The sequence below is a fragment of the Macrobrachium nipponense genome, chromosome 45 (genome assembly GCF_015104395.2).
Source record: "Macrobrachium nipponense isolate FS-2020 chromosome 45, ASM1510439v2, whole genome shotgun sequence".
In the NCBI taxonomy this organism is placed as follows: domain Eukaryota; kingdom Metazoa; phylum Arthropoda; class Malacostraca; order Decapoda; family Palaemonidae; genus Macrobrachium; species Macrobrachium nipponense.
The window spans coordinates 18,261,388-18,281,387 of record NC_061105.1 but is presented as its reverse complement, the minus strand read 5'-3'; the positions used below and the strand labels follow the sequence as shown (position 1 = coordinate 18,281,387).

Below are 20,000 nucleotides of genomic sequence, written 5' to 3'. Positions count from 1 at the left end.
GGGCAGTGGAGTTGGTCATGATGCTAGCATAGGTGTTGCTGGAGGTTCTAGTCATGATGTAAGCACAGGTGTAGTAGTAAGTACAGGTGTAGTTAGTGGAGCTAGTCATGGTGCCAGTACAGGTGTGACTGGAGCTACAGGTGTAGTTGGGGGTACTGGTGTGGTTGGTGGAGCTGGTTATGATGCAAGCACAGGTGTTAGTGGAGGGTCTAGCCATGTAGGAGGAACTGGCGTGGTTAGTGGAGGCAGTCATGATGTCAATACAGGTGTTATTGGAGCTACAGGTGTTGTTGGAGCTACTGGTGTAGTAAGCACTGGTGTTGCTTTAGGTGTGGCTAGTGGAGTTGGTCATGATGCTAGCATAGGTGTTGCTGGAGGTTCTAGTCATGATGTAAGCACAGGTGTAGCTAGTGGAGCTGGCCATGGTGTGAGTACAGGTGTTGCTGGAGCTACAAGTGATGTTGGAGGTGCAGGTCACGCTGTAGCCACAGGTGTTGTTGGAGGAGTTGATAAAGTTGGAGGTGGTTCTGTTGGGGGAGCAGGATATTCAGGCAGCTCCACACTGTTGGAGGAGGAACTGGCAGCAGTGGTCACCTAGATGGTTTAGATCTTGTTGGAGGAACAGATGCAGCTGTTGGTACTAGCGTAGGAGCTGGTGTTGGAGGAGGAGCAGGTCACCTTCACTCTGCGAGTGGAGACGTGCTTGTGAGCACAGGAGGAGCTGGTGGAGCAAGTTCAGTTGGAGTTGGAGCCACTGGTGGAGCAAGTTCTGTTGGAGTAACTGGTGGTGCAAGTTCTGTTGGAGTTGGAGCCACTGGTGCTGCAAGTTCTGTTGGAGCCACTGGTGGAGCAAGTTCTGTTGGAGTTACTGGTGGAGCAAGCGCAGCCGATTACGACCCAGCCCACTACCCACACATCATTCCAGGATTCCCCTTCCAGACCTCAAAGCCTGAAAAAGGATTCGGAGGCTGTGCCAACTGGTGCCGCAGCTCAGCCAAGAAGAACTACTACTGCTGCAATAGAACTGGGTACAAAGGCTAAATAATTCCCTTACATTTCTATCACTTAAGTTTTATTTAGCTCTTGGCCTACAAAGGTTGCAGCCAAAAATTATATAATTTATAATATAAATGTTATTACTTTTGTATAAATCTTGTTCTTCCTTCCTTACATATCTGGTATTAACTACCGTGTTTGTATAAAATAAAACAATTCGACGATAGCAGTTTGTTTTACTTGAGAAATATAAAAATGAATAAACTCTGATTCCACTACAATTTTTTATAACCAGTCATCAATCAAAGAATAGATGATAACATGTAATATAATATTTAAACAATCATTATAACCAAAGATATTCTGACAAACATTGGCATAACCACAGATATCAATCTAGAAATTTTTACCATCAAAGATACCACTTAAACAAAATAATATTGAATGCCACAAAGAAAATTTTGGTAACCAGATTCACTCGATTTCTTATAACCCAAGATATCACTAAAATAAATCATTATTACACCAGATATTAGTAAAAAAAGTTACTTACAACCCAAGATATTACTAAAATAAATCATTATAACACCAGATATCACTTGAAAATCTCTTACAACCCAAGATATCACTAAAATGTGGGTTATAGCTAAAAAGGGGGTTGTAACTACAGATATCACTCAAAGCTTTCTAATAACCCAAGATATCACTAAAATTGGGATTATAATTATAGATATCATTAAAATAGTCTTTTATTTAACAAACCCAAGTATCAATAAAAAAAGGTTTGTGTGCCCTAGATATAATAAAAAAAATTGTCGTAGCCAAAACAAAATTATCACTGAAATAGAATTTTAAGAAATTTAAGTGGAATGTTTTGAGTCCCACCAGAATTACTCTCCCCGGATTCGAAAATGGAGTAAGAGTCCATTGAATGATGGAATTATATTGCTGCTCTTAGTAAGATTTTATTATTATTCCAAGATTTGAATGGGTTTATACTGATAAGTCGTTACATAAGCGCCTATTTGATGAATGGGTATTAGTACACATTTCATATTTATTATGATTGTTTTTCTGGATGTTTATTTGTATGCCAAATAACATGTTGGTATACAACTCCACGTTTTTTATTATATCTGCGTTTATACTTTACGTAATACTAGCATCAAGAATATAAATTTATGTAATGTATGTATGTATGCATATATATATATATATATATATATATATATACACATGTGTGTGTGTATGAATGTGTGTGTATGTTATACCTAGATAGATAGGTAACCAAATGACAATGTGGCGACATAATTTGTCACGATGACTTATACTGGGGTTTATTTGAGGTGCTTCACCGAGATGGCCTAGACCGTATGTATGGGCGTGGGGAGGAGTTGGGCGGGTATGGGCAGGTTATGGAAAATCACACGTATTAAACCTATATTAAAAAGCTGCTCTAATCGAGTTTTAAGAATCATTGTTATTTTCTCTTTGCAGGATGTGGTTGCAAGCCCGTGTCATTCTATACCTGCGACTTATCCGAGTCAACCACCTATTAGGTACATAATAGTACAGTGCTCAAGTCGACAAGGGTATGAATTTTTATTCGGGAAACGAGCCCAAATCTCAAACTCTCCTCATTGGATTGATCACTGGATTATTATTGATGTAACAATATATATATATATATATATATATATATATATATATATATATATATATATAAACGAGCTTTTAAGACCAAATGACACTCGTTTAAACAAATTAAACAAACAGGCAACTCCCTTACCTCTCTTCAGGGCACATCATTCTGGTATAAGCTAAAATCCAAACTGGCTCATAAATCTTTGTAGATACAAAAAACACACTTTATTTCCCAAATTAGTTGAACATTAAATGGAACAAAATGAATATAAAAATGGAGTTAAAAGAATAAAGTCTGACCCCCCAAAAAAACCATAACTGTCATTCTCCTCTCCTGAACTAGATTTAAGTAAACACTCCCCAAAATAAAATTCACTGTCCTGATGAACTACGCCATTAAAATGGTCATTAAAGTCTTCAGAGAAACCCATTCTCTTTATAGGTGCCATGAACCCATCTGAAATAAAGAGACATATTTATTACATCACTCCAACACGTAAAAGTTAATTAAAACGAATTTGTACACACTACACTTCTCTTTCTCTTTTCAAAGGGCAACTTTTCCAAAGTCTTGTGTTACTCTACCTTGCTATGGGTGTCCTTGAACATTCTCCAAGTGTGTTCTGTACCACAACAAAAGTAATCTAAGAGTGTCCCCTCTTCTTTGCATCCCTTATCATTAGGGCTCATACACCTCACGCTATGAACACACACACAGACACGTTCCTTTCGGAGTGGCCATAGCAATCGGCGGCTGCATGACCCCAATCATGTGATCTCTGAAATGTCGTCAACCTCAGATCGCATGGTCACCAATTCTGGCTGTTTTTCATTTCAACATTCTTTGAGGAGCCAAGCGCTTATCACTAAGTGACCCCTGTCCTCTAACCGGAAAAAGCTGAGATTAACATTCACTACTTTTAAGATATATATATATATATATATATATATATATATATATATTATATATATATATATAAAGTTTTTTGCCAAAAGGAAAAAAATGAAAAGCGAGATAGGCAAGCACTTTCAGTCTAGTGCGACCCTTTACTCAGGCACAACTGATCTTACAGAGGAAATACATAGTCAAAGTAGGCTTAATATCCAAACTGGCATTACAAGATTAGCAATAAGGTCAATTTCACTCTACAGAAACGAGGAAACGCCTGTGGGCAGAATAAGCGATTTTTAGGTAGCCACACCTTGGACGAGCACACACTTGGTAAACAGGTGAGTCATCCAGAAATAATATAACATACGTACATTTTCATTCTGGCCACCATCTTAATATTAAAATTTCAATTTTTTCTTCTATGTTCCTTCGTGCTCTGCGTATCACGAGTCCACAATATCTTGACCAAGAAATAGAATACGTAAAAAAGATAGGAAACTATCTTTGCTACCCACCTCATATAATTGATTTATGTTATCAAAAAGTTCACAAAAAGTTTTATAGTGTTGCCAGTAATGAAAAAGAAATGCCTAAAAATGTACTTAGCTTGCCTTACTTTCGTGGATTTAAAACCATAAAATCAATATTTAAATCGTTTAATGGGTTAATGTAAGTGTTCTATTATAACAATACCATTTAAAGGATATGTAATTAAGAAGAAAGTCCCGTAACAAATAACATCAGTTACAAAATTCCTTATAAGGATTGCACATCTTTTTACGTTGGACAGTCAAGTAAAAATTTATGTGCACGTATTAAGCAGCATATGTATTCAGTTAGTACAGCCCAGACTTCAAATGCACTCTTTATCCATCTGAGTGAAAAATCTCATAGTATTAATTGGGGCAATACCTCTGTAATTGCTAGATCTAATGACTATGTTTCAAGAAATTTACTGGAATCAGCAATTATACAAATCACTAATAAAAACAACCTAAATCTTAGTCTTTGTAGTACCATTTGGACACATATATTGTAAGATGTTTATGAAGGACCTCAAAATAAATGAACTACTAATTAATTAGTCCCACATGTATATGTATATCTAGTTATTATTTCTCTCTCTCTCTCTCTCTCTCTCTCTCTCTCTCTCTCTCTCTCTCTCTCTCTTTTCTCTCGCTCTCTCTTTCTCTTCTCCCTCCCCTTTCTCTACTCTCTCTCTCTCCCCCCTTTTCTCTCACTCTCTCTCTCTCTCTCTCTCTCTCTCTCCTCTCTCTCTCTACTCTCTCTTCTCTCTCCTCTCTCTCTACTCTCTCTCTCTCTCTCTCTGCTCGATATATTTATATCCTTTTTTTTTTCGTCTTTTCACTAAGTTTTATTGGGAACATTTTTGTAAATTTCATGGTAATAAGTTGTATATGCTTCCTTGTTTTTTCAAAATGTATTGTTTTCTAGATGAATCATCTGTTTACCAAGTGTGTGCTCCTCCAAGGTGTGGCTGCCTAAAAATCGCTTATCCTGCCCTCAGGCGTTTCCTTGTTTCTGTAGAGTGAAATCGACCTTATTGCTAATCTTGTAATGTCAGTTTGGATATTAAGCCTACTTTGACTATGTTCTTCCTCTGTAAGATCAGTTATGCCTGCGTAAAGGGTCACACTAGACCGAAAGTGCCTTGGCTTATCTAACTTTTCATTTTTTTCCTTCGTGGCATAAACCGTTTATTTATACATAGCATCACGGTTTCGTGATCAAATTATTCACATATATATATATATATATATATATATATATATATATATATATATATTATATATATATACATATATATATACATATATATATATATATCTATATATATATATATATATATATATATATATATATATATATATTCAGTACGGGATCATATACAGTACGAGAGAGAGAGAGAGAGAGAGAGATTCCATGGAAGAAGTTCATGTCACGAAACATATCGAAAAGTAGGCTCAAACAAAACATGAAATAGGAAAATGAAAGGAGAGGACAAAAGCGCAGTTAAAAATAGCTGTGCAGTTCTCATGAAGATGTCCAAAAGTCATATAGAGATTCGCCAAAGACTTGCTCAACCTCTTCCCGGGAATGAGCAGAGAGAGAGAGAGGAAGAGAAGAGAGAGAGAAGAAGGAGAGGAGAGACGAAGAGAGATGAGGAGAGAGAGATTTATATGATTGCCCTCAAGAGGACGAGGACCTGAACGCTTTTGACAGTGTCGTAACTCGCTTTCCCACCAGGAAACATTGAATGCAACCGACGGAGGCGCTGACGAGTCAGTGACGTCAGGAAGATAAATGAGGTTTTTTTGTCAAGGGAAACGAGGTTCGTGTATATAAGGACAGCTGTCTACATCTTCATTCATTCACTGATTGAACACCAGAGAGTAAAAGGTAAGGTATTAAGAGCATTCTCTTCTATAACTTTCCATCCTGTCAGCATTTTCAGTTTGAGATAAATGTAATTTACGTTAAATTATTTTACTTAGCCTAATTCCTTGTTGGGGTTGTTGTTTGCAGTAAGCGTCCCCCAGCTATTTCTATCTTGAACGGTTTATTTCGTAATTGGTTGTAGCAGCGACTAGGTTTAGAACATTACTTTTGATTCATTTAATAAAATTTAACTTTTTTTGTCGAAATTTTCTGATTTTCAAATAATCTCTTCATACGAGAGGATAAAAGCAACTATTAAAAATGAAAGAAAAATAAGTAAATATGCAGTATTTTCATATAACACAATAAACTAGTAATCTTTTATTACGATGATAAAAAAATCTGATCAAATCTGCTAACTAATCTTAATCTTATCCAGATGACTGGAAAGGCGATTGCACTGCTGTGTCTGATCTTGGGATCCCTGGCCACAGCCTCTCCCTATGGACGCAACAGAAACCCAGGAGTCAAAGGCGGAGGTCCCGTCAGGAAAGAGGACAAAACTGGAGGCTCAGGTGCAGTTGGAGGATCTGCTCTTGATGGAGCAGCTGGCCCTGGAGTAGCAGGGACAACTGGGGGAGTTGGTCCTATTGGAGGAGCAGCTACCATTGGAGGGTCTGGTCATGATGCTAGCACTGGTGCTGTCGGAGGAACTGGTGTGGTTGGAGCTACAGGTGTCGTAACCACAGGTGTTGCTGGAGGTGTGGGCAGCGGAGTTGGTCATGATGCTAGCATAGGTGTTGCTGGAGGTTCTAGTCATGATGTCAGTACAGGTGTTATTGGAGCTACAGGTGTTGTTGGAGCTACAGGTGTTGTTGGAGCTACAGGTGTAGTAAGCACAGGTGTTGCTGGAGGTTCTAGTCATGACGTAAACACAGGTGTAGTAGGAAGCACAGGTGTAGCTAGTGGAGCTAGCCATGTTGTGAGCACAGGTGTGGCTGGAGCTACAGGTGATGTTGGAGGTGCAGGTCACGCTGTAGCCACAGGTGTTGTTGGAGGAGTTGATAAAGTTGGAGGTGCTGCTGTCGGGGGAGCAGGATATTCAGGCAGCTCCAGCACTGTTGGAGGAACTGGCAGCAGTGGTCACCTAGATGGTTTAGATCTTGTTGGAGGAACAGATGCAGCTGTTGGTACCACCGTAGGAGCTGGTGTTGGAGGAGGAGCAGGTCACATTCACTCAGCGAGTGGAGACGTGCTTGAGAGCACGGGAGGAGCAGGTGGAGCAAGTTCAGTTGGAATTGGAGCCACTGGTGTAGCAAGTTCTGTTGGAGTTGGAGCCACTAGTGGAGCAAGTTCCGTTGGAGTAACTGGTGGAGCAAGTTCTGTTGGAGTAACTGGTGGAGCAAGCTCTGTTGTAGTTACTGATGGAGCAAGCGCAGCCGATTACGACCCAGCCCACTACCCACACATCATTCCAGGATTCCCCTTCCAGACCTCAAAGCCTGAAAAAGGATTCGGAGGCTGTGCCAACTGGTGCCGCAACTCAGCCAAGAAGAACTACTACTGCTGCAACAGAACTGGGTACAAAGGCTAAATAATTCCCTTACATTTCTATCACTTAAGTTTTATTTGGATCTTGGCCTACAAAGGTTGCAGCCAAAAAGTATATAATTTATAATATAAATGTTATTACTTTTGTATAAATGTTGTTCTTCATTCCTTACATATCTGGTATTAACTACCGTGTTTGTATAAAATAAAACAATTCGACGATAGCATTTTGTTTTACTTGAGAAATATAAAAAAGGAAGAAACTCTGATTCCAATACAATTTTGTTATAACCCAGTCATCAATCAAAGAATAGATGATAACATGTAATATAATGTTTAAACAATCATTATAACCAAAGATATTCTGACAAACATTGTCATAACCACAGATATCAATCTAGAAATTTTTACCATCAAAGATACCACTTTAACAAAATAATATTGAATGCCACAAAGAAATTTTGGTAACCAGATTCACTCGAAAATTTCCTATAACCCAAGATATCACTAAAATAAATAATTATAACACCAGATATTAGTAAAAAAAATTACTTACAACCCAAGATATGACTAAAATAAATCATTATAACACCAGATATCACTTGGAAATCTCTTACAACCCAAGATATCACTAAAATGTGGGTTATAGCTACATATATTAATCTGAAGAAATTCTTATAAAGCAAGATATCAAACAATGGGGGTTAAAACTGCAGATATCACGCATAGGTTTCTTACAACCCAAAATATCACTAAAAAGGGGGTTGTAACTACAGATATCACTCAAAAATTTCATACAACCCAAGATATCACTAAAATGAGGGTTATAATTACAGATATCACTCAAAGCTTTCCTATAACCGAAGATATCACTAAAATTGGGATTATAATTATAGATATCATTAAAATAGTCTTTTACAACCCAAGATATCAATAAAAAAAGCTTGTGACCCTAGATATTACTAAAATAAATTGTCATATCCCAAATTATCACTGAAAATAGAAATTTAAGTGGAATGTTTTGAGTCCCACCAGAATTACTCTCCCCGGATTCGAAAATGGAGTAAGAGTCCATTGAATGATGGAATTATATTACTGCTCTTAGTAATATTTTATTATTATTCCAAGATTTGAATGGGTTTATGCTGATAAGTCGTTACATAAGCGCTCGTCGAGCAGGTGTTAAAGCAGCCTATTTGATGAATGGGTATTAGTACACATTTCATATTTATTATGATTGTTTTTCTGGATGTTTATTTGTATGCCAAATAAAAATGTTGGTATAAAACTCCACGTTTTTCATTAATATATGCGTTTATACTATACATCATACTGCTATCAAGAACATAAATTTATGTATCTATGTATTTAAGCATATATATATGTATGTATGAATGTGTTTATGTATACCTAGATAGATAGGTAACCAAATAACAAATCAGGGGAACATAATTTGTCACGACGACTTTAACTGGGGTTAATTGAAGCTGCTTCACCAAGATGGGCATAGACCGTATGTGTGGGCATGGGGAGGAGTTGGGCGGGTATGGGCAGGTTACGGAAATCACTCGTAAAATAATAAGCCTATATTAAAAACCTCCTCTAATCCAGTTTTAAAAATCATTGTTAAATTTACCTAATGGCATTCTTTTAGAATATTTCCTCAAGATTTTTCTTTAGCCCTTATATTCTCTTTGAGGGATGCAGTTGCGAGCCTGTGTCATTCTATACCTGCGACTTATGTGAGTCAACCACCTTTTAGGCACTTATAATAGTACACTGCTCAAGTCGACAAGGGTATGAATTTTTATTCAGGAAACGAGCCCAAATCTCATCTCTTCCCATTGGATAGATCATGGGTTATTATTGATGTGACAATAACTATATATATATATATATATATATATATATATATATATATATATATATATATATATTATTCTGATTTCCTCCTTCACTCCTAGAAAAATATAGTTAACACTGAAAAATTAGGCCTTGAATGGAGGACAAGAGATCAGAACAAAAGAAAAAAAAACTACTTAGGCATAAGGCCGATATTACTGAGGAAGGAGGAATTTACATAAAAGCTGGACTTTAGTTTTAAATGCACTGTATTTACATTAATTTACAGAGGTCCAGGAGACTATTAAGGGGGTCGATTGGTTGATCCACTGGAAACACGTGGCTATGGCAATCAAGACACAGCGTTCAGAAATTTTGCGCAAACGGATTGAAAATGCAAGCTTGCTCGAAGGGTTTCCAATTTCTACCACAATCAGGCACGGTGTTTGTCTGCAAAGAGATAGGACACTGGCATAAGGCAGGGGGTACACGAGGGCGAACGTTACACACTACTTTCTTTCAATCAGAAGTTTACAGGCCACTCATGGGGAAATGAAATGACTGGGAATTTACACAAAGAGAACTATTTCGTTACTTGAATTTACTAAGGGGATATTCACTAGTATCACAAGGGAAGTAATCACAGAATGGAACCCAGATGCAGTGGTGGGGGGGTGGGGTGTGGGTGGATGAGAAACTATACAAGTCGCCTTGGAAAAAAGGAAATGAAATACAGACAAAGGTAAAACAATTCCCTGGCTGAACTGGAATTACTCTCACATTACCTGGCCGTCCTGGGGGCATGAACGTAGTCTTCTCCTAGATGTTTCTGTGCGCTATGGAAATTTAAAAAAAATACTTGGCCTCTGATCCTTTAAATCCTCGTCTCTTTTGGGGGTAATTCTGACAGCCAATGGGAAAAGAGATAGCTTTTTCGAGAGAATGGATGCTTACAGTTCAAAGGGGCAACTTCATATAGACAAAGATGCATGAAACTGGTAAAAGACTTTACTTTCCTCGGTTCTGATTTAAAATTCTTGAACAAATTAATAATATATAATATATTATAATAGAACAATCTATAAAATATATATATTATATATATATATATATATCTATATCTATATATATATAGGGCGATATATATATAGATATATAATATATGATTATTATTATTTATATTATATACTATATATATATATATATATAGTATATATTTTCTATGTCTATATATATATATATATATATATATATATCATATATATATATATATAAGATTATATCTATATCTTTAATATATATATGTATGTATATATATATATAGATTAATATATATATATATGATATATTATATATATAGATATCTATATCTAATATTATATATTATATTTTATATATATATATAGATATATATATATATATATAGATATAGATATATATATATATATATATATATATATATACTATATATTATATATAGATATTCAGTACAGGATCATATGCAGTACGAGAGAGAGAGAGAGAGAGAGAGAGAGAGAGAGAGAGAGAGATTCCATGGAATGAGTCATGTCATGAAACATATCGAAAACAAAACAAAACATGAAATAGGAAAATGTAAAGGAGAGCACAAAAGCACAGTTAAAAATAGCTGTGCAGTTCTCATGAAGATGTCCAAAGGTCATAGAGAGATTCGCCAAAGACTTGCTCAACCTCTTCCCGGGAATGAACAGAGAGAGAGAGAGAGAGAGAGAGAGAGAGAGAGAGAGAGAGATTTATCTCTTATCTTTCTCTAAAAGCAACTGCAACTTTTGTGTAAAAAAAAAAAAGGCAAAAGCCATATTATCAAAACCATTTACGAGCAAGTACGAAGTTTATAGTACGATTGCCTCAAAAGACGAGGAACAGAACGCTTTAGACAGTGTCGTAACTCGCTTTCCCAGGAAACATTGAATGCAACGACGGAGGCGCTGACGAGTCAGTGACGTCAGGAAGATGAATGAGGTTTTTTTGTCAAGGGAAACGAGGTTCGTGTATATAAGGACAACTGTCTACATCTTCATTCATTCACTTTTGAACACCAGAGTAAAAGGTAAGGTCTTGAGAGCATTCTCTTCTATAACTTTTCATCTAGTCAGCATTTTTAGTTTGAGATAAATGTAATTTACGTTACATTATTCTTCTTAGCCTAATTCCTTGATGGGGTTGCTGTTTTCAGTAAGAGTCCCCCAGCTGTTTCTATCTTGTAGCAGCCACTAGGTATATTTTTTTCTACATTAGTTTTGATTCATTTTATTATATTTGACTTTTTTTGTCGAAATTCTCTGATTTTCAAATAATCACTTCATACGACAGGATAAAAGCAACTATTGAAAATGAAAGAATAATAAGTTAGTATGCAGTATCTTCAAATAACACAATAAACTAGAAATCTTTCATTGCGATATTTTTGCATTCTTTATATCTTGAAATACACTATATTCAAAATGACTGTTTATAATTTTTAAGTATCAAATCTGCTAACTAATCTTAATCTTATCCAGATGACTGGAAAGGCGATTGCACTGCTGTGTCTGATCTTGGGATCCCTGGCCACAGCCTTCCCTATAGGGACGCAACAGAAACCCAGGAGTCAAAGGCGGAGGTCCGTCAGGAAAGAGGACAAAACTGGAGGCTCAGGTGTAGTTGGAGGATCTGCTTTTGATGGAGCAGCTGGCCCTGGAGTAGCAGGGACAACTGGGGGAGTTGGTCCTATTGGAGGAGGAGCTACCATTGGAGGGTCTGGTCATGATGCTAGCACTGGTGCTGTCGGAGGAACTGGTGTGGTTGGAGCTACAGGTGTCGTAACCACAGGTGTTGCTGGAGGTGTGGGTAGTGGAGTTGGTCATGATGCTAGCATAGGTGTTGCTGGAGGTTCTAGTCATGATGTAAGCACAGGTGTAGTAGGAAGTACAGGTGTAGTTAGTGGAGCTAGTCATGGTGCCAGTACAGGTGTGACTGGAGCTACAGGTGTAGTTGGGGGTACTGGTGTGGTTGGTGGAGCTGGTTATGATGCAAGCACAGGTGTTAGTGGAGGGTCTAGCCATGTAGGAGGAACTGGCGTGGTTAGTGGAGGCAGTCATGATGTCAATACAGGTGTTATTGGAGCTACAGGTGTTGTTGGAGCATACCTGGTGTAGTAGTAAGCACTGGTGTTGCTTTAGGTGTGGCTAGTGAGTTGGTCATGATGCTAGCATAGTGTTGCTGGAGGTTCTAGTCATGATGTTAAGCACAGGTGTAGCTAGTGGAGCTGGCCATGGTGTGAGTACAGGTGTTGCTGGAGCTACAAGTGATGTTGGAGGTGCAGGTCACGCTGTAGCCACAGGTGTTGTTGGAGGAGTTGATAAAGTTGGAGGTGGTTCTGTTGGGGGAGCAGGATATTCAGGCAGCTCCAGCACTGTTGGAGGAACTGGCAGCAGTGGTCACCTAGATGGTTTAGATCTTGTTGGAGGAACAGATGCAGCTGTTGGTACTAGCGTAGGAGCTGGTGTTGGAGGAGGAGCAGGTCACCTTCACTCTGCGAGTGGAGACGTGCTTGTGAGCACAGGAGGAGCTGGTGGAGCAAGTTCAGTTGGAGTTGGAGCCACTGGTGGAGCAAGTTCTGTTGGAGTAACTGGTGGTGCAAGTTCTGTTGGAGTTGGAGCCACTGGTGCTGCAAGTTCTGTTGGAGCCACTGTTGGAGCAAGTTCTGTTGGAGTTACTGGTGGAGCAAGCCCAGCCGATTACGACCCAGCCCACTACCCACACATCATTCCAGGATTCCCCTTCCAGACCTCAAAGCCTGAAAAAGGATTCGGAGGCTGTGCCAACTGGTGCCGCAGCTCAGCCAAGAAGAACTACTACTGCTGCAACAGAACTGGGTACAAAGGCTAAATAATTCCCTTACATTTCTATCACTTAAGTTTTATTTAGCTCTTGGCCTACAAAGGTTGCAGCCAAAAATTATATAATTTATAATATAAATGTTATTACTTTTGTATAAATGTTGTTCTTCATTCCTTACATATCTGGTATTAACTACCGTGTTTGTATAAAATAAAACAATTCGACGATAGCATTTTGTTTTACTTGAGAAATATAAAAATTGAATAAACTCTGATTCCACTACAATTTTTTTATAACCCAGTCATCAATCAAAGAATAGATGATAACATGTAATATAATATTTAAACAATCATTATAACCAAAGATATTCTGACAAACATTGGCATAACCACAGATATCAATCTAGAAATTTTTACCATCAAAGATACCACTTAAACAAAATAATATTGAATGCCACAAAGAAATTTTGGTAACCAGATTCACTCGAAAATTTCTTATAACCCAAGATATCACTAAAATAAATCATTATTACACCAGATATTAGTAAAAAAAATTACTTACAACCCAAGATATGACTAAAATAAATCATTATAACACCAGATATCACTTGAAAATCTCTTAGAACCCAAGATATCACTAAAATGTGGGTTATAGCTAAAAAGGGGGTTGTAACTACAGATATCACTCAAAGCTTTCCTATAACCCAAGATATCACTAGAATTGGGATTATAATTATAGATATCATTAAAATAGTCTTTTACAACCCAAGATATCAATAATAAAAGGTTGTGACCCTAGATATGAATAAAAAAATTGTCGTAGCCCAAATTATCACTGAAATAGAATTTTAAGAAATTTAAGTGGAATGTTTTGAGTCCCACCAGAATTACTCTCCCCGGATTCGAAAATGGAGTAAGAGTCCATTGAATGATGGAATTATATTGCTGCTCTTAGTAAGATTTTATTATTATTCCAAGATTTGAATGGGTTTATACTGATAAGTCGTTACATAAGCGCCTATTTGATGAATGGGTATTAGTACACATTTCATATTTATTATGATTGTTTTTCTGGATGTTTATTTGTATGCCAAATAAACATGTTGGTATACAACTCCACGTTTTTTATTAATATCTGCGTTTATACTTTACGTAATACTAGCATCAAGAATATAAATTTATGTATGTATGCATATATATATATATATATATATATATATATATATATATATATACACATGTGTGTGTGTGTATGAATGTGTGTGTATGTATACCTAGATAGATAGGTAACCAAATGACAAATCGTGGCGACATAATTTGTCACGATGACTTATACTGGGGTTTATTGAAGGTGCTTCACCGAGATGGGCCTAGACCGTATGTGTGGGCGTGGGGAGGAGTTGGGCGGGTATGGGCAGGTTACGGAAATCACACGTAAAATATTAAACCTATATTAAAAAGCTGCTCTAATCGAGTTTTAAGAATCATTGTTAATTTTCTCTTTGCAGGATGTGGTTGCAAGCCCGTGTCATTCTATACCTGCGACTTATCCGAGTCAACCACCTATTAGGTACATAATAGTACAGTGCTCAAGTCGACAAGGGTATGAATTTTTATTCGGGAAACGAGCCCAAATCTCAACTCTCCCCATTGGATTGATCACGGGGTATTATTGATGTAACAATATATTATATAATATATATATATATATATATATATATATATATATATATATATATATATATATAAGCGAGCTTTTAAGACCAAATGACACTCGTTTAAACAAATTAAACAAACAGGCAACTCCCTTACCTCTCTTCACGACACATCATTCTGGTATAAACTAAAATCCAAACTGGGCTAATGAATCCTCGTAGATACAAAAATATACTTTTTATTTCCCAAATTAGTTGAACATTAAATGGAACAAAATGATTATAAAAATGGAGTTAAAAGAATACAGTCTGACCCCCAAAAAAACAGTAAACTGTCATTCTCCTCTCCTGAACTAGATTTAAGTACACACTCCCCCTAAAATTCACTGTCTGATGAACTACGCCATTAAAATGGTCATTAAAGTCTTTAGAGAACCCATTCTCTTATATGGTGCCATGAACCCATCTGAAATAAAGAGACATATTTATTACATCACTCCAACACGTAAAAGTTAATTAAAATGAATGTGTACACACTACACTTCTCTTTCTCTTTTCAAAGGGCAACGTTTCCAAAGTCTTGTGTTACTCTACCTTGCGATGGGTGTCCTTGAACCTCCTCCAAGTGTGTTCTGTACCACAACAAAAGTAATCTAAGAGTGTTCCCTCTTCTTTGCATCCCTTATCATTAGGGCTCATACACCACACGCTATGAACACACACACACAGACACGCCTTTCAGAGTGCCATAGCAATCGGCGGCCGCATGACCCAATCATGTGATCTCTGAAATGTCGTCAACCTCAGATCGCATGGTCACCAATTCTGGCTGTTTTTCATTGCAGCATCCTTTGAGGAGCCAAGCGCTTATCACTAAGCGCCCTGTCTCTACCGGAAAAAGCTGAGATTAACAATTCACTACTTTTAAGAGATATAAATATATATATATATATATATATATATATATATATATAAAGGTTTTTGCCACGAAGGAAAAAATGAAAAGCTAGATAGCCAAGCACTTTCAGTCTAGTGCGACCCTTTACTCAGGCACAACTGATCTTAAGGAGGAAATACATAGTCAAAGTAGGCTTAATATCCAAACTGACATTACAAGATTAGCAATAAGGTCGATTTCGCTCTACAGAAACGAGGAAACGCCTGTGGGCAGTATAAGCGATTTTTAGGCAGCCACACCTTGGACGAGCACACACTTGGTAAACAGGTGAGTCATCCAGAAATAATTTAACATACGTACATTTTCACTCTGGCCACCATCTTAATATTAAAATTTCAATTTTTTCTTCCATGTTCCTTCGTGCTCTGCATATCACGAGTCCACAATATCTTGACCAAGAAATAGAATTCATAAAAAAGATAGGTGCTACCCACCTCATATAATTGATTTATGTTATCAAAAAGTTCACAAAAAGTTTTATAGTGTTGCTAGTAATGAAAAAGAAATGCCTAAAAATGTACTTAGCTTGCCTTACTTTCGTGGATTTAAAACCATAAAATCAATATTTAAATCGTTTAATGTTAATGTAGTGTTCTCTTATAACAATACCATTAAAGATATGTTAATTAAGAATAGTCCCGTAACAAATAACAACATCATTTACAAAATTCCTTATAAGGATTGCCCATCTTTTTACGTTGGACAGTCAAGTAAAAATTTATGTGTACGTATTAAGCAGCATATGTATTCAGTTAGAACAGCCCAGACTTCAAATGCACTCTTTATCCATCTGAGTGAAAAATCTCATTGTATTAATTGGGGCAATAAGTCTGTAATTGCTAGATCTAATGACTATGTTTCAAGATATTTACTGGAATCAGCAATTATACAAATCACTAATAAAAACAACCTAAATCTTAGTCTGGGATTGTACCATTTGGAAACATATATTTGTAAGATGTTTATGAAGGACCTCAAAATAAATGAACTACTAATTAATTAGTCCCACATGTATATATATAGTTATTATTTCTCTCCTCTCTCATCCTCTCCTCTCTCTCTCTCGTCTCTCTCTCTCTCTCTCTATCCTCCTTTTCCTCTCCCTCTTCCTTTCTTCCTCTCTCTCTTTCCCCCTTTTTTTCTCTCTCTGTCTCCCCTTTTTTTTTCTCCTCCTCCCCTTCCCCTTCTCTCTCTCTCTCTCTCTCTCTCTCTCTCTCTTGCTCGATATATTTATATCCTTTTTTTTCGTCTTTTCACTAATTTTTATTGGGAACATTTTTGTAAATTTCATGGTAATAAGTTGTATATGCCTCCTTGTTTTTTCAAAATGTATTGTTTTCTAGATAAATCATCTGTTTACCAAGTGTGTGCTCCTCCAAGGTGTGGCTGCCTAAATATCGCTTATCCAGCCCTCAGGCGTTTCCTTGTTTTTGTAGATTGAAATCGAACCTATTGCTAATCTTGTAATGTCAGTTTGGATATTAAGCCTACTTTTTCCTCTATAAGATCAGTTGGGCCTGCGTAAAGGGTCGCACTAGACCGAAAGTGCTTGGCTATCTAACTTTTCATTTTTTCCTTCGTGGCATAAACCTTTATTTATACATAGCATCACGTTTTATATACTTCGTGATCAAATTATTCATATATATATATATATATATATATATATATATATATATATATATATATATATATATATATATATATATATATATATATATATATATATATATATATATATATATATAATATATATATATTCAGTACGGCTCATATACAGTACGAGAGAGAGAGAGAGAGAGATTCCATGGAAAAAGTTCATGTCATGAAACATATCGAAAAGTAGGCTCAAACAAAACATGAAATAGGAAAATGAAAGGAGAGGACAAAAGCGCAGTTAAAAATAGCTGTGCAGTTCTCATGAAGATGTCCAAAGGTCATATAGAGATTCGCCAAAGACTTGCTCAACCTCTTCCCGGGAATGAGCAGAGAGACGAGAGAGAGAGAGAGAGAGAGAGAGAGAGAGATTTATATGATTGCCTCAAGAGACGAGGACCTGAACGCTTTTGACAGTGTCGTAACTCGCTTTCCCAGGAAACATTGAATGCACCGACGGAGGCGCTGACGAGTCAGTGACGTCAGGAAGATGAATGAGGTTTTTTTGTCAAGGGAAACGAGGTTCGTGTATATAAGGACAACTGTCTACTTCTTCATTCATTCACTGATTGAACACCAGAGTAAAAGGTAAGGTCTTGAGAGCATTCTCTTCTAGAACTTTTCATCTAGTTAGCATTTTCAGTTTGAGATAAATGTAATTTGCGTTAAATTATTCTCCTTGTTGGGGTTGTTGTTTGCAGTAAGTGTCCCCCAGCTGGTTCTGTCTTGAACGGTTTATTTCATAATTGGTTGTAGCAGCGACTAGGTTTATTTATTTTTTTTTTAACATTACTTTTGATTCATTTAATAAAATTTAACTTTTTTTGTCGACATTTTCTGATTTTCAAATAATCTATTCATACAAGAGGATAAAAGCAACTATTAAAAATGAAAGAAAAATAAGTAAATATGCAGTATTTTCATATAACACAATAAACTAGTAATCTTTTATTACGATGATAAAAAAAATCTGATCAAATCTGCTAACTAACCTTAATCTTATCCAGATGACTGGAAAGGCGATTGCACTGCTGTGTCTGATCTTGGGATCCCTGGCCACAGCCTCTCCCTATGGACGCAACAGAAACCCAGGAGTCAAAGGCGGAGGTCCCGTCAGGAAAGAGGACAAAACTGGAGGCTCAGGTGCAGTTGGAGGATCTGCTCTTGATGGAGCAGCTGGCCCTGGAGTAGCAGGGACACCTGGGGGAGCTGGTCCTATTGGAGGAGCAGCTACTATTGGAGGGTCTGTGCATGATGCTAGTACAGGTGCTGTCGGAGGAACTGGTGTGGTTGGAGCTACAGGTGTCGTAACCACAGGTGTTGCTGGAGGTGTGGGTAGTGGAGTTGGTCATGATGCTAGCATAGGTGTTGCTGGAGGTTCTAGTCATGATGTAAGCACAGGTGTAGTAGGAAGTACAGGTGTAGTTAGTGGAGCTAGTCATGGTGCCAGTACAGGTGTGACTGGAGCTACAGGTGTGGTTGGTGGAGTTGGTTATGATGCAGGCACAGGTGTTACTGGAGGGTCTAGCCATGTAGGAGGAACTGGTGTGGTTAGTGGAGGCAGTCATGATGTCAGTACAGGTGTTGTTGGAGCTACTGGTGTAGTAAGCACTGGTGTTGCTGGAGGTGTGGCTAGTGGAGTTGCTGGAGGTTCTAGTCATGATGTAAGCACAGGTGTAGTAGGAAGCACAGGTGTAGCTAGTGGAGCTAGCCATGGTGTGAGCACAGGTGTGGCTGGAGCTACAGGTGTTATTGGAGGTGCAGGTCACGCTGTAGCCACAGGTGTTGTTGGAGGAGTTGATAAAGTTGGAGGTGGTTCTGTTGGGGGAGCAGGATATTCAGGCAGCTCCAGCACTGTTGGAGGAACTGGCAGCAGTGGTCACCTAGATGGTTTAGATCTTGTTGGAGGAACAGATGCAGCTGTTGGTACTAGCGTAGGAGCTGGTGTTGGAGGAGGAGCAGGTCACCTTCACTCTGCGAGTGGAGACGTGCTTGTGAGCACAGGAGGAGCTGGTGGAGCAAGTTCAGTTGGAGTTGGAGCCACTGGTGGAACAAGTTCTGTTGGAGTAACTGGTGGTGCAAGTTCTGTTGGAGTTGGAGCCACTGGTGGAGCAAGTTCTGTTGGAGCCACTGTAGGAGCAAGTTCTGTTGGAGTTACTGGTGGAGCAAGCGCAGCCGATTACGACCCAGCCCACTACCCACACATCATTCCAGGATTCCCCTTCCAGACCTCAAAGCCTGAAAAAGGATTCGGAGGCTGTGCCAACTGGTGCCGCAGCTCAGCCAAGAAGAACTACTACTGCTGCAACAGAACTGGGTACAAAGGCTAAATGATTCCCTTACATTTCTATGACCTAAACTTTCTTCAGCTTTTCTTATGCAAAGGTTACATCTTAATAATATTTATCCGATTATATACCTGTTAAAACATTTGCATCAATGTTATAATTAGATGCTTTCTTGCACATAATTTTATGACGTTATTTGTGTTTTTAATAAAACAATTTTATGTAAATATTTGGTTTTACTCAAACGAAACTTTTTAT

The 20,000-nt window shown here is 37.6% G+C and overlaps 3 protein-coding genes across 8 annotated transcripts in view; all 3 read left to right on the top strand.

Annotated features, from left to right (window-relative positions):
* LOC135214413 (uncharacterized PE-PGRS family protein PE_PGRS46-like) overlaps positions 1-7,707 on the top strand; it is an 8,631-nt gene extending 924 nt beyond the window's left edge. The window contains exons 2-4 of one of the 4 annotated variants that reach the window (XM_064248687.1): positions 1-122; positions 195-284; positions 6,784-7,707. The exon at positions 1-122 is cut by the window's left edge and continues 326 nt beyond it. In XM_064248687.1, coding sequence (XP_064104757.1) covers positions 1-122; positions 195-284; positions 6,784-7,526 — 955 coding nt within the window. In that variant the 3' untranslated portion in view covers positions 7,527-7,707. The other 3 variants (XM_064248688.1, XM_064248686.1, XM_064248685.1) reach the window with 3 other exon arrangements.
* A 4,143-nt stretch (positions 7,708-11,850) lies between these two features.
* Positions 11,851-13,415, top strand: LOC135214412 (uncharacterized). The gene is made up of 2 exons (XM_064248683.1): positions 11,851-12,259; positions 12,597-13,415. The coding sequence occupies exons 1-2, from the start codon at positions 11,866-11,868 to the stop codon at positions 13,232-13,234; spliced, it is 1,032 nt and encodes a 343-aa protein (XP_064104753.1). The 5' UTR covers positions 11,851-11,865; the 3' UTR covers positions 13,235-13,415.
* A 4,480-nt stretch (positions 13,416-17,895) lies between these two features.
* On the top strand, positions 17,896-19,969 carry LOC135214411 (uncharacterized PE-PGRS family protein PE_PGRS54-like). Of its 3 annotated transcripts, none has more exons than XM_064248681.1 (3): positions 17,896-18,042; positions 18,462-18,909; positions 18,964-19,969. In XM_064248681.1, exons 2-3 carry the CDS (start codon positions 18,462-18,464, stop codon positions 19,782-19,784), a joined length of 1,269 nt encoding a protein of 422 aa, XP_064104751.1. In that variant the 5' UTR covers positions 17,896-18,042; the 3' UTR covers positions 19,785-19,969. The 3 variants fall into 3 exon arrangements, with proteins under 3 accessions (XP_064104751.1, XP_064104752.1, XP_064104750.1); XM_064248682.1 differs by having other exon boundaries at positions 18,462-19,053; positions 19,129-19,969; XM_064248680.1 differs by having other exon boundaries at positions 17,897-18,042; positions 18,462-19,969.
* Positions 19,970-20,000: the final 31 nt, after the last annotated feature.

Excerpts from the sequence above, each read along its gene's own strand:
- LOC135214412 (XM_064248683.1), top strand. The coding sequence starts at position 11,866 with ATGACTGGAAAGGCGATTGCACTGCTGTGTCTGATCTTGGGATCCCTG. Across the intron at positions 12,260-12,596 it reads TAGTCATGATGTAAGCACAG|GTGTAGCTAGTGGAGCTGGC; the intron begins GTGTAGTAGGAA and ends TGTTAAGCACAG.
- LOC135214411 (XM_064248680.1), top strand. The coding sequence starts at position 18,462 with ATGACTGGAAAGGCGATTGCACTGCTGTGTCTGATCTTGGGATCCCTG.